The sequence below is a fragment of the Armigeres subalbatus genome, unplaced genomic scaffold (genome assembly GCF_024139115.2).
Source record: "Armigeres subalbatus isolate Guangzhou_Male unplaced genomic scaffold, GZ_Asu_2 Contig1271, whole genome shotgun sequence".
Classification (NCBI taxonomy): Eukaryota; Metazoa; Arthropoda; class Insecta; order Diptera; family Culicidae; genus Armigeres; species Armigeres subalbatus.
In genome coordinates, this window is record NW_026942036.1 from 4,014 (window position 1) to 18,266 (window position 14,253).

The 14,253-nt window shown below is 43.5% G+C and overlaps 1 protein-coding gene across 1 annotated transcript; it reads right to left on the reverse strand.

Moving 5' to 3' along the window:
• Nucleotides 1-543: 543 nt before the first annotated feature.
• Nucleotides 544-13,881, reverse strand: LOC134202556 (disintegrin and metalloproteinase domain-containing protein adm-2). Its single transcript, XM_062677562.1, has 6 exons — nt 13,669-13,881; nt 13,413-13,601; nt 13,191-13,351; nt 13,022-13,127; nt 1,152-2,691; nt 544-1,048 (listed from the first exon to the last, which is right to left on the reverse strand). The coding sequence occupies exons 1-6, from the start codon at nt 13,879-13,881 to the stop codon at nt 693-695; spliced, it is 2,565 nt and encodes an 854-aa protein (XP_062533546.1). The 3' UTR covers nt 544-692.
• Nucleotides 13,882-14,253: the final 372 nt, after the last annotated feature.

Genomic DNA, 14,253 nt, shown 5'->3' on the forward strand with positions numbered 1-14,253 from the left:
ATCGGTAATGGAGGCCCATATACAGATGTGCTCGACTTGCGGTTAGCGGCAGTACACATCTAATTAAGTGTTTATTTGTAAGGTGATGCGATTCGAAAAAAGTGAAAATTAAAATCAACGTACCTGGAAGCGTCGTAATTATGATTTTCGTTACTTGTATTTTTTTTAAAGAATAATTTGAATTGTGACGTAAAAAGAGAATTGAGTTCAATGCTGCACAGATGGAAGCACGGTAACTCGCTAACGTATGGAATTTGAAATCCTGAAGAGTTACCTCCGTGCCTCCGTCTATCATAAAGAAACACCTACCCAGTAGCGCAAAATGCATTATTGTTTGCGTGTATACGTGTGATGCCATGCGACTAAAAACTACACACCAAGACGTTGGACAAATGACCAATACACATAAAACCGGATTAGAGACATAACAATAGTCGGATTAGTGAACTGAAAAAAATGATTTTGTATGCTTTCGACAGTAAATTAAGGTTAGAATAACAACCACAGTTGACATAACCACAACATTGATAAGTTATTATTATTAGCGAACACATACGTAAGACTAGCCTAGGAACAAAATTAAAATCATGCGTCTTAATACTAATGAATGTTTTAAAATAAGATTTTAAGCATATTTTTATGACAAGAAGCGAACTGACTTTTTAACAAAACACCATTTATTTCTTAACCAACTAAAGATGCAACTCCGTGCTTGTGTTTAGTAACTCAGGATTAGTACTCGAAACCAACTGCAAGCCACTGATTTGAACATGCGGTTTGGTGGAAGTTTTAGGGTAGGATCTACTATTTCCGGCGGAACCAGAAGATGGAGAAGGAGAATGAGCGGAAGAAGCGATTCGGCACGCTTGGAACACATTGCAAAGCGAACGCTTGGTTTGTTGTACGTACACGGACGGTGGCTTGCGGTGCTTTTTGGTGACCGCACCATGATGCTGACGCAGGTAGTAAACCGCGAAGGCAAATATCGAACAGGTTGGGACCACTCCGCAGAAGAAGATGTACAGAAACCGCGTGAAGCCGCTGCCAGCTGTGAATGAAAGAAACAAATTGTTCCGGAAATTAGATCCGATAAGGGCGATATGCGGTGACGATTTTGGTTTTGTCAAATAGAAGTGTTGCCAAAAACTCACCATTTGGATCCGATGCCGGCCCACTGTCTTCTGAGCCTCCATTTCCGGGACTGTTGCAGAAGGGCGGTCCGAATCCTTTGTTGCAATGGCAGTGTCCCTCGCTGTTACAGATTCCGTTGCCATTGCAGTTCTCCGGACATTCCACCCCGTTACCTTGCGCTCGAAGACTCTCTACGGCCATACACTGCTGGTTCAGACACATCTTCCCTTCGCCACACTTGGCCCCATCCGGAGCCAATCCGGGATCGACCTTCTGCAGCCCCAAGTCCACGATCGCCGATCGGCAAGGAATCACACTCCCATTATAAGTCATAAAGCTGTGCGACAGGATTGCCACCGATTCCATTCCGAACTCCAACCGCTCGTTCAGGTGCCGACAGTGTAACATTCCGCAAAACACATCCCCCTCACCGCACTTGTCGTACTCGTTCTTCACTCGATTGTATCCACAATTGCCATGCCTGGTACCCTCCTCGTTTTTCTTATAACACTGATCGGATGACTTCCCCGTTGGACCCCACAGCAACCGACACTGATCGTTCCTCGATCTGCAGGACCCCTTGTAGCAGAACGCCTTCCCGTCGTCGCAAATCTCCGTATCCCTTTTGAAGACATCGTTCGGGCAGTATTCGGACTCCCCAGAACAATATTCCGGCAGATCGCATTCTCCTTCCGCTTCTCTGCAGACCGTGCCTCCCGTTTTCGGTTTGCAACTGTCCAGGTCACAACACTCACCCGTTGCACAAGAAGCATTCGAATGCAGCATACAGGTCCTCGGATTGCAGCACGAATTTTTGCAATAATCCGGAAGACCACAGTCACACTGTTCCCCGTGCTCAACAAACCCATTGCCACATACCGGCGAGTCAAACAGCTGCGTCGGTTTGTTCTTCAAACAATAGTTCATGCCATGATGAAAAGCCAAATTCAGCTGGTCAATGCTGCAACTGCTCCAGTGCTTCGGCGCGATCGAAGAACTGGAAGCGGACATAATACACCGTTCGTCCTCGCAGTGACAGTCCGGCGTGTCGTGCTCCATTCCGAAGTTATGTCCCATCTCGTGCGCAACCGTCGTGGCCTGCACCCCGATCACCTCACTATGATACATCTCCACTCCGCCGCTGAACTCGTACGTACAGATCGGGCCCTTGAGCGCCTTCCCCACGACGCCCCCCTCAAAGTGTTCCTTCGTGAACAGCTGCGCATTGTCGTTCGGGTGATCCTTGGAAAGCACCTTCTTGCGGTAGTGCAGGAAGTTCTTCAGCGTGATCTCCCCATCGCTGGACAGTTCGATCTCGTTCGCCTCGTTCCAGATGACGACGCCCACCAGCCCGATGAAAATGTTCAGCGGTTCGTACAGCGCGTTGATGATGTTGGTGATGTCCTTGCAGTACTGCTGGATCACCTTGAAGTTCTCCTTCATGCTCTTGAACATCTTGTTGTCGATGACGATGACCAGCTCGACGTAGCTGGAGTGTTTGTTGGCATTGTACGGGCCGCGGATGGTTGAGGACGATTTGCTTGGGGCGGCCCGTTTGTGCTGGAATGGGAGAAGGTGGGAGATATTTTTTAGTGCAAAGAAGAGAAGAAATCTTAATTTAGGTGGTATAAAAATGGAGCATAAATGTGAAATTGTGGTTCCTGGTTCCTGTTTTTGCGTATTTGCGAACGATCAAATAAGCGATACATCAAATTTGCGATAGGTCCATATCGCCAACAACTCTAATGTGCAGTAAGTTCAGTCAGTACTAGCTGTTTCATCCACACAGTTAGTGCAGACAAACAGTTAGTGCGTCCACACAAACAGGATGAACAGTTTGTGGATTCCTCTTCGTTCTGCCAGTTGGTTTAATGGTATATATGGAGGACTATTCTGAGGGGCACCAAAAAAATTTCTCTTGTTTCCGTGAATTTTGAAATGACTTCAGTTCTTCACTTGTCATGATATCGCCGCGCCAGTGCTAAGGGAGCAACTGAGAATCCCCATCGATAAACTTTGGCCCCTCCTCGCGGTCCAAAACCTCTTACCCAGCAACTCCTATCCCTCCCTACTTCCTCGTGGTGCTGGCCTTAGGCCTTAGCTGGCGAGCAACCTTAGGGAAGATCGGGTAACCAGCGATCAACTATGGTCGTACTGAAAAGTTTAGATGACCGGAACTGTAGTACTGAAAAGTTTAGATGACATCTTACGATGTATATTGACCTTCCATGCACATGCTCTAGAAGGTGTAATGAATATAATTGAATGCATATTGCAGCTTTAAGTACTGGAAAAAGATTTTTTTTTGCAGCTGTAGATCTCAATTCCCGAACTCAAGCGCAGTTTGCATTACCCAGAATATTTTAAAACTATCTTGCGATATCTGTTATATAATAGAATGCATATATTGAAGCTTTAAGAATTGAAAAAATATGTTCTTGCAGCCGTAGATCTCAAGTCTCGATCTCAGTGATGTCAGCAGATTTCCATGCATTAGGAAATATACCTTCCGTCAAAGAGAGATTAAAGAGAATTGTTGCAGGTATAGTCACGTCCTCCGGAGAAAAGTTGAAAGGCATATTCAATTCGTATCGAGGCAAATTGCTCAAGTACTCTGAGGACGAAGGTGATCGCCGATCGATTATTACTTAGCACGCTTCGAAAGAAAGACGAGAACATGTTGTTAAGATTATGGTTGAGGAGCATAGAACTTATGGGTCGGGTAGACTGGTCAGAGCACGGGTAGACGGGTAGAGAGGTCACAGCCGAAATTATATGAAAATCGTTTGAGTTCGGATACGCGTTCGTACCGGAGTGTCTCCAAAGACCACAATCAGGATGTCGTCCGTATAGACTGTAGTGTAGATAAACTGGGGGAGGCCATGAGAGGTCCGTTCTTGGCAAACAGAAACAGGGTCACCGTCAGAACAGACTCCTGCGGGCTTCCAGTATAGGTCCTGAAGGTGGAGTTGGCGACAAAGTCCCAGAAAAACCGGAAGAGGAAGTTGAAAACGAAAGCTAGGATGTTAGCAGTGAAGGTCCACCCGCAGCTTAAGCAATAGTGTGGTGCGGTTAAAAGTATTTGAAATATCTAGAGATACTAGAATCACGTGATATCCTTGGTTGAAGGCCAGCCTCAACGTTTCACGCAGCCGGCGGTCAACCAACCTTTCGACGACTTTTGATACTTTTGATACACAGGAAATCAGAGAGTTAGGCCGGTAATCAGCAGTGTCGTTGAGTCGTCAGGATGTGTGGAGGAGTATAGTGCTTGACTGGCCCAGGCTTGATTTACCAAATCGAGGAATACTATTTTTGCGGTTGGAGTAAGGGTTTTCTGCACCGGATGCCTCATTCCATCCGGACCAAAAGATTTCCCTTCGCTTCTGGCAAAAGCTCGGCAAAAGACTCGACAATTTTGCAGCGTCGGGATCCTTGAAGCTATGAACGTTTTAAAATCGGGTGGCTAGCCACTTACGAGTGATGAACAATGTTCTCCGGAATCTGTGTCAAAAGGTCGAAGGTCAAAGGTTGAAGGTCAAAAGGTCGAATGACAAAAGGTCGAAAGGACAAAGGGTCGAAGGGTCAAAAGGTCTAAAGGACAAAAGGCCGAATGGACAAATGGTCGAAAGGTCAAAAGGTCGAATATGTGTCATAACGTCGAAGGTGAAAAGGTCGAAGGACAAAAGGTCGAAAAGACAAAACCACAAGAAATGAGTAGTGAAAACTAAGATGTAAGAAGATGTAAGATGTGGCCTCCGAAAGACGGATGGAACGCTCACTGTAGAGCCTAGCGATACACTGAGCGAATTGTTAAAGATCCACTTCCCTGATTCAATCCTTGAGTCGAGCATCGGCGACCAAGGCACTGGAATTGCTGTCTCAGATCCACAAGAGATCCAATCATGGGTTTCTGGGTCTAAAAAAGACGCAATAAAGGTTGCAAAGGAAGCTTTCACTCGGGCCAGGGTTGAGAGGGCTGTGAGATCTTTCGAGCCATTTAAGTCTCCTGGCATGGATGGAATATTTCCAGCGTTGATCCAAAAAGAGGAGAAAACACTGGTTCCACCCTTGGTTGAGATTTTTAAGGCGAGTCTGATTTTGGGGCACATACCTAACGATTGGCGTCAAATCCGGGCTGTCTTCATTCCGAAGGCAGGCAAGAGAGATAAAACCAACCCCAAAGCATTCAGGCCGATAAGTTTATCCTCTGTAATGCTCAAAATTATGGAAAAGGTACTATGCGAAAGGTTCGTCTATAGGGTCAGCAATGTTGAGGAGAAAATTCGACCCATGCATTGTTACCTGGGTACATGCTATGCTAGCTAATCGGAAAATCTCCTCTGAGCTTAGCGGTTCATACATCACTGTTAAAGCAACAAGGGGGTGTCCGCAAGGCGGAGTGCTTTCTCCTTTGTTGTGGTCACTGGTGGTGGATGAGCTTCTAGACAGCTTAGAGAGAAGAGGCTTCGAAGTGGTTGGATATGCTGATGACGTTGTCATTATTGTACGAGGCAAATTCGAAAGTGTTATCGTGGAAAGAATGCAATCTGCCCTAAATCACACTTTTTCCTGGTGTCAAAAGTATCAACTAGGCATAAATCCTACAAAAACTTCCATTATCCCTTTCACCAAACGGAGAAAGGTACAACTGAAACCCCTTTTCTTGAATCAAACACAATTAGTTTATTCAAGTGAAGTAAAATATCTAGGTGTCATACTCGACGCAAAGCTTAATTGGAACTCTCATCTCTCATCTACACTTTGGGTTTGTTCAAAAACCCTTGGTAAAAGATGGGGCCTAAAACCAAGTATGATCATGTGGATATATAAAACCATTGTCCGTCCCAGGACAACAATCAATAGCTTTCATGTTGTTCTGTTGATTGCGCTATTCAAATTAATTCATGAAAAAAATGTTACTTAGGTCCTTTTGAAAAGTTAAGCGAGTAAGGCATAATGGATGTTGGGATGTTTACAAAATAAATATTTTATTACACCAGCTAAAAAAATAGGAAGTACACCAGCTCCAACTGAATTCGATAAAAGGATCACCAAAACGGCGCTTTTCAGGGCCATAGCCTGACTCGCAGAAGAAAGGGTTCTCGTACACGCACCACAAGCCGGTGCACATTATAGTAATTTGTGTGATAATGTTCTGTGACACCAAATTAGGCGGAGGGGTTTTAGTGATATGGTGATATGTATGTCGTTCACATGAAACGCCTATAGTGCATCCTCTATTGATTCTGTTTTTGGTTTTGTTGCTCTTAGTGTTTCGGTTTTTTCCAGAACCATCATTTTACATAAAATAAGGTTGAGCAGTGACAAATTTTCTTCTAATTTCAAATCACATTCGCTTAGCGACGGAAGAAATTTTCCGTCAGTAGCAGAATCATGAGTGTGTGTCAGAGGGAGACGCTGCAAAAATTATTCACATGGATGGCATCAGTGGCTGTCAAGTGAGATAGATCCGTTCTCTGGGGAATCTCAAAAAAATAATGGCACGCGCGCGCAATAAAGCAGCTTTCTTGTATTTAATGAAGAAAGCCCATTAATTCAGCCCGTTAAATCTGATGGGCACCCATAAAGAATATCAAAGCGGGCAGGAACTTTCCTCTTTTTGCGACATCTCTAAAGAAATAGCGCGCGGAGAAATAGCTTTCTTGTAATCAATTAAGTAAGCCTTATCGCCCCACCTCTTTGGGACTATTGCGGTTGCAAACAATATTTGTACCGATGCATACCGATTAACAAAGAGGCGGGACTAACGGGCCTGGTATTGGAAAGGCTGATTACGGAAAACAATTCATTTTTTTTCAGATCCATACTTTTCCTAACGCTATGGACGGGATGTTCAACGTTCTGCCCGCAAACGTATATTTGTTTGTATACGCAGACGACATCTTGTTGGTCGTGGTTGGTAGAACACCTGGAAGAACCAGGATCAGAACTCAGGCCGCAGTAAGCACCATCCTTCGCTGGGCTTCTTACGTCGGCTTTGATCTGAACGCCAGTAAATGTGTCCGGGGACACGTCAGCGGCCGGCATCAGTTAGCGGGGCCATCCATAAAACTCAGCACGGACGCTATCCCCAACCGGAAGGTCGTCCTTGGTCGTATACTTGGCGTCGACATCGACCGGAAACTCTCCTTTTTACCGCACTTCCGGGCGGTAAAGGTAACTTGCAAACCCCGCGTTAATCTCATCAAAACTCTCTCAAAAAACACCGCACTAACAACAGGAGCACAAGATTAAACGTCGGATAAGCCATCATCGATAGCCGCCTGCTCTAGAGCTTACATGCCCTGCCTACCGAAGCCTCATCAACACTCTTTCGCCTGTTTTTAACAGCTACGTGCGGACAGTCTCCGGTTTACTCCCGTCCACTCCCGTTGAAGCTGCATGTGCTGACGCTGGCATCCTCCCACCGCCCGGCACTGTATTTGAATGGCCATTTGCCGTAAGGCCGCCTCTTTCGCTGCCTCTACCTCAGGTGAAGTCATGATCCCTCTCCTCGATGAGCCTGACCGGATCCTGAGAAGTGTAGCCCGTACTAGTCTCCCCCAGTGGCGCGGGTCCACTGGCACGGAGCGAAGGGCTGGCTGACGCCTTCAGTAAGCATCGACCGCACCATCGCTTCGCGGTTTAAAAGGGGTGACAACACAGAGGAACTCCGACGGTCTGTATTAGAACTGCTTGCAACACGCTTCCGGAACAGCGAGATCCGTTACACCGACGGTTCCGTATCCAGCCGAGGAGTCGGCTTCGGAGTCTATGGACCCAATCTGGCCATGTCGGAGAGCCTGCCACGCCAGTGCAACATTTTTTTCCGCTGAAGCTGTCTCCGTCTTTGTTGCGGCCACTATCCCAGCGAATAACCCAATCGTGGTCCTTACGGACTCCGCGAGCGTGGTTTCTACCCTCCAAAGCGATACACCCAAGCACCCTTGGATCCAGGGAATACTATCTGGGATGATCCCCGGTACCACCTTTGCCTGGATCCCCGGCCATTGCGGCATAAGGGGAAATACCGAGGCCGACGCCCTGGCGAGTGTCGGACACGAGGGTCTATTATACACCCGTTCCGTCCCGCTGGCCGACGTTAAGAAATGGACGAAGAGCGTCGTCGGCCAGGACTGGGCTCGGATATGGAGCAGCAATAGAGGGCACTTCCTTAGAAAGATTAAATGAACCACCGACTCCTGGAATGAACCAGTCACCCAGAAAGAGCAGCAGGTCATCTCAAGGCTCCGGACCGGCCACACAAGAATCTCTCACAATTTTGGTATGGGCCCTTTTCGGTCCCGTTGTGATCTATGTGACACTGAAAATAGTGTGGAGCACTTTGTCTGTCGGTGTCCCAAATACGACTAACCCCGAAATCTCTATGGAATACCGGGTAGTATTCGGGACGCACTGGCGTATGATGAAGCTGCAATGACTGCCATCTTTTGCTTCCTGAAGGACGCCCGATTATTCTATGAAGTTTAACACCCTGATAGCCTCATAACAACAAGCATTGGGAATGAGGCCCCTCACAACAGGCGAACGGGCGTTTCCTAAATATAAATACCGCCCCCAGTCCTCCCAGCGATCGTCACTCCGATTCGGCTGGGGGGGGGGGGCTGGCTTCGACCTACCCCACCCATAACTGAACCTCGCCAAACCAACAGCTAGATATGCCAATCCGTATTCGAAATTTTGTCATTCCTTCATCGAAGGATATCGACTAAAAATCATCGATCATTTTCGCAGGCTCCTTCCGAATTTTTCGGAATCTGAATACTGCCACATTACAAAGTGACGTTCTGATCCTTTCCAAAAAGAATGGTCGAAAAACAAAGGATTTCTTGTAAATTGGCAGATTTTGGCGAGGATCTTGTAGATAATGACCTCACCATAACTTCAGTCCTTCAGAGGCAAACGTTGCCACCGGAGAACAGTGCATCAACAGGACCACAGCAGGACATTGAGATACGACTAAATATCAGCAGGAGCTCCGAAGGCAAAGTTTCCCACCAACCCCGTGAAACCAAAACCTTGTCTTCGTATACTCTATTTTGATTCCAACGTTTTAACTGATAGCATCGTCAATCCGTATTTCTATAATTTTTATGTGTTACCATAATGTTGTGTTTTAAAGTGTTAGGCTTAAGTAAAATAAAAACAATTTGGCGATGCCCTTGATTGGCACGTAGGACGGCCCTTCCGGCCGACCCTTTTATCAACTCAGCCCCTGCTGAATAACATTGGCGAGACTTAAGGTTGGCTCGCAAAGGGAGTTCTTAAAATTCCCTTTCATCCCAGTGATGAACTTAATTTTAAAATTAAAAAATCACTTAAATAAAGAAAAAAAAAATGTAACAGGAGACATCAGCCAAATATAATTCTTAACTTTGTGGATACGAATAAAAACGTGACAGCAAATTCAAAAGCAATCTTCCGCATGCATGGCTTACTGCGATCTCACAATCAGGAATGACAGATACATTTTTCACAAGTCTGGATTGATCTCAGCAAAAAGTCTGTATTTGTCTGTATGGAGTTTAGAAGGTATAGGAATAAGAAAATGATTCAAAGCCATGGAGTAATTCTCGCTGAAACCGGGCCACTATTTGCACGAGGTTCTAAAAAATGCCTAAATTTATATTCTTTCAAAAGCTTTCGGCGAATATATTAAGGATCCGAGTTAAATTCTTCAGAAAGATGAACTCCTCGCTAGTTATACACGAAATCATTTTAATGTACCCTTCGATTTTTGTCAATTCTTGACTCACCAAAACTGTCATAACTCCAACATTTGTCAACCGATCATAGAGATCAACATATCGTTGGAAAGAGGAAGAGTGTATCCTCAATTTGCAATAATAGAAATACAAGCAGCCATATTGAATTTGGCCGCCATCTTGGATTTCTTTTTGAAAACCATTTTTCCGCCAAGTTTGCAACCAAAGATTTTGAATATTAATACATCGATGGAAAGCTTAGCTTATATTGTGCATTCTGTCCGAAAATCTCAGGTGTATGTTTTTTCTATCAAAAGTTATGTACGATTTCCCAAATTATTTTTTGAAGGGCCATCTGACCAACGAACATTATTTTTATGGTTAATATGGTACTACGACGTCAGTTCCTTGATTTCATACACTATTCTAAGCCAAATATGTTTCAAAAATCAAAAGCATATCTACAACGGTATTTTATTTGAAGGGCTCAAAAGTTTTGAGCATAACGGAGCCGTATTCAAGTTATTGTATTAAATAATTCAAGAATTTTTGTATTGGTAAATCGTACATAACTTTTGATAGAAAAAACATACACCTGAGATTTTCGGACACAATGCACAATATAAGCTAAGCTTTCCATCGATGTATTTATATTCAAAATCGGTGGTTGCGAACATGGCGGAAAAATTGTTTTTAAAAAGAAATAAGGGATGGCGGCCAAATTCAATATGGCTGCATGTATTTTTATTATTGCAAATTGAGGATCCACTCTTCCTCTTTCCAACGATATGCTGATCTCTATGATCGGTTGAGAAATGTTGGAGTTATGACAGTTTTCGTGAGTCGAGAATTGACAAAAATCGAGGGATCCATTAAAATGATTTCGTGTATAACTAACGAGGGGTTCATATTTCTGATGAATTTAACTCGGATTCTTAATATACTCGCCGAAAGCTTTCGAAAGAATGTAAATTTTGGCATTTTTAAGAACCTCGTGCAAATAGTGGCCCGGTTTCAGCGAGAATTACTCCATGCACTTTTGACAACGTAGAATAGGTTTCAACTGGGAGGTTTCAATAATCAAAAAGTCAGTGTAAGACTAAGCCGAGTCAAGTACGAGATACTAAAAACAAGTGAGACTGCTGTTGAGGTCGAAAAACGAAGGAATAAATCCGTTTGAAGCCCCAAAGAACGGAACGGACATTTTTTGGGTTTACAAACTTTCGAAATATTTGGGCTTCCGAATGGAAGTCTTTTTGCGCTTTCGAACAAAATCCTTTTGACTTTCAAACGGAATCTTTTTAGGCTTCGGAATCCCAAAAGGATATCCCTAGTACAAAAACAGAAAAAAAAAACAATCCATTAAGAAGCCCAGATGGCTCCACTCGGAAATCAAAAAGTATTCTTTTCGAAAGACTGAAAGTAAAGTCCAAAATAATTTCGTTCAGTTCGGAAATCCAAAAGAATTCTGTTTTGTAAGCCCAACAAATTCCGTTCAGAAATATAAGAGAATTCCTTCCAGAATCCCAAATAATTTCGTTCGGAAACCCAGAAAAAGGACTTGTTTTGGGTTTACGAACCGATTTTTTTTTTGGGAAAAAGGAACTCTTCTGGGTTTTCGAATCGATTCCCTTTGTACTTCCGAACAAAATCCTTCTAGGCCTTCGGTAGGAGATACCATAAGTATTCTTATCGCAATCCCTTGTCCAAAAGCAACTCCATTCAGAAGCCCAGAAGGCTCCAATCGAAAGTCTAAAAGTATTTCTTTCGAAAGAAAGGATATTTTAGTTATAAGATAAAGATTGTCGCTTTAATTCCCTTTGTTCTACTGTCCGAAACATGTGTGGTAATAAACTATCAAATCGTATGAATTTTTCCTTCATTGAAATTTAGATCCCCTATCCTCGCCAACAAAAGATGTTCCGGACAGCGACGACAGCGACAATCTTTATCCTGTAACTAAAATATCTTTTTTCGAAAGTCCAAAAGGATTCCGTTCGGAAGACCAAAAGTATTCCGTTCAGAATTCTAGAATGATTTTGTTCAGAATCCCATCAGAATTCCATTTGGAAGTCCGAAAGGATTTCTTTTGGGAAGCCCAGAGTGATTCGAGAATTTCATTCAGAAACTTAGTAAAGTCAAAAGAATTACGTTTGGAAGTTCACATAATTCTGTACGGAAATCCGTACGAACGGATATCTTTTGTGCACCCTAATGAAATTCTTTTGGGCTGTTGAACGGGATCAGTTTGGGCTTCAATGTGTAATCTTTTTAGGTTTCGGAAAAGAATCCTGTTTGGAATTTTAAAAATGTTCTGTTTGGAACCAAGAGGGATCCAGTTCAAAAGCCTAAAAGGCTCTGCTCGGAATTCCAAAATGATACCGTTTGGAAACCTTATAGAACTCTGTACGAAATTTGTTTGAAATCAAAATGGTTTAATTTGAAACCATAATAGGATTCTGTTTGGCAGCCCGAAGTTTTCGAAAACTGAATGTCTGTAAAAGTCTGTAACATTAATCAAAAGTCTGTATAATGTCTGTAATCTGTATGATGTCTGTATGAAAGACCATATATATATATATATATATATATATATATATATATATATATATATATATATATATATATATATATATAAATACAGACATGTCTGTATGTCTGGCATCCCTGCTCACAATTTCGAACAATGTGACCAGAACATTTAAACTTTCATTTGTTGCGCTTGTCTTGCAAAATCATGAAATTTGATATGTTGAAAGCTTGGGTTTGAAACCAAATGAAAAGTGTTCAGTATTATAAGGAGCTAGACTCCCGGAACATTTGGAATCGACTTCCGATGATTCAATTGTACCAAAACAGACTTCTGATACAAGTCAACAATGAAAGAGTACATTTGCATCACCATTATTGAACGCACCTGAGTCAGTGACCAGACTAAGGAGGCCTTTTCCCTAAATAAATCCAACCGGATGTACACCATAGTCAAATCAATGCAACGAAAAATAAACTTGGTGGTGATGCTTCTTCTTAAAAAAAAAAAACATTGATATTGGACTAAAAATGAGCCAACACCGTTTATTTCAATTTCTAGCACAAACCGAGAGAAGTAAGGAGATTGATCCTGAAAAAACAAAAAAAACTGCATGTTATGTAGTACTTACCCTTGATAATCGCTGAAACTCCGATTCCCGATGCAGCTCGGGATCGTGTGTATGATTGGCACCTCCATCGTAACCACATTTCCCATGTGACAGTAGATCAGAGTGTCTGAAAATTAAAAAAAAAAATGTCATTCGGATGTCTTGCACTGGCTTTCCACGCACAACTCACCGATAAATATAATGATCGGCTAGGTCTATACTATTGGAATCCCCCTCCACTGGGACATCGCTTTCGATGTAGTACGTTTCCTGTCCATCGTAGACCACTCCGCGGACACCGCGGCAGGTTGACAGGGCCACACTGGACTCTGGATTGTTTCGGATTTTACCCTATAGAAACGAAAGTTTTTAGTCTGTAATCCCGGAATTCAGTCAGGGGGGCGTAACTCACCCTGTAGTGGCACAGATCCACCTGGTCGGTACGGTTGTACCGCTCGACGGCCGTACCGGCCCCATTCGGCAGTTGATAACGGAGAAAATGGCCCCGCGGGACCAGCTGTTCGTTTAATTGTAAATCTAATATCACATCTTGTTGACTTAGCCTATAGGTTAGTGTTAGGTGCGACGCGTGAAGCCCGCTCTGAAAGGATAGAATGTTCATAATGAAGGTTAAGTGGTTTTCGGAGGAGATGTTTGTAGATACGCACCTCTTCACGGGTGCTCGCTAGTGAACGTTTGTGGCGGCCGTGAGCAAGCCGCGGTTGGATTCTGCTGTGGCGCGAGAATTCTTTGGATGGATGAAGTCGATTGTCATCAGCTGGAATGAAACAAGTACAAAGAGAGGGGAAAGTTTGAATAAGATTGATTTCCGTTTGTAATAAAGACAGAGGCATTGATAACGAAGTGATGACGGGTTTCATAGCACACCTCGAATGTAAATTATTGCAAAGCTGAATGGGTGGCGATAACCCCTCGAGATTATGCGTATCAATCACTTCGGGATAGCCGTGCAAATACTTGTAGGATAGGATTATCAATGTGAGTTATAGAGGCAATAACAGTTCCGGTTTATATTTTAAATATTTTCTTTAAATCTCATCGTAAAGCATGGCAGTAAAGTCTTTTCGAAAGATTTGCTATAGAGAGACAAATGTAAAGAGTCCCTCAGCTCGGGATCGCATCCACAGAGCTGCTTTTCTACGTGAATTAGCTTGATTAAATTTAGTTTATATGAACCCACTCTAATACTCGGGAACAGCATGAATCCCGCAAAGCAACGGCAACGTCCAGTT

Excerpts from the sequence above, each read along its gene's own strand:
- LOC134202556 (XM_062677562.1), bottom strand. The coding sequence starts at position 13,881 with ATGAAACCCGTCATCACTTCGTTATCAATGCCTCTGTCTTTATTACAA. Across the intron at positions 13,128-13,190 it reads GCCGATCATTATATTTATCG|ACACTCTGATCTACTGTCAC; the intron begins GTGAGTTGTGCG and ends TTTAATTTTCAG. Across the intron at positions 1,049-1,151 it reads GCCGGCATCGGATCCAAATG|CTGGCAGCGGCTTCACGCGG; the intron begins GTGAGTTTTTGG and ends TTTCATTCACAG.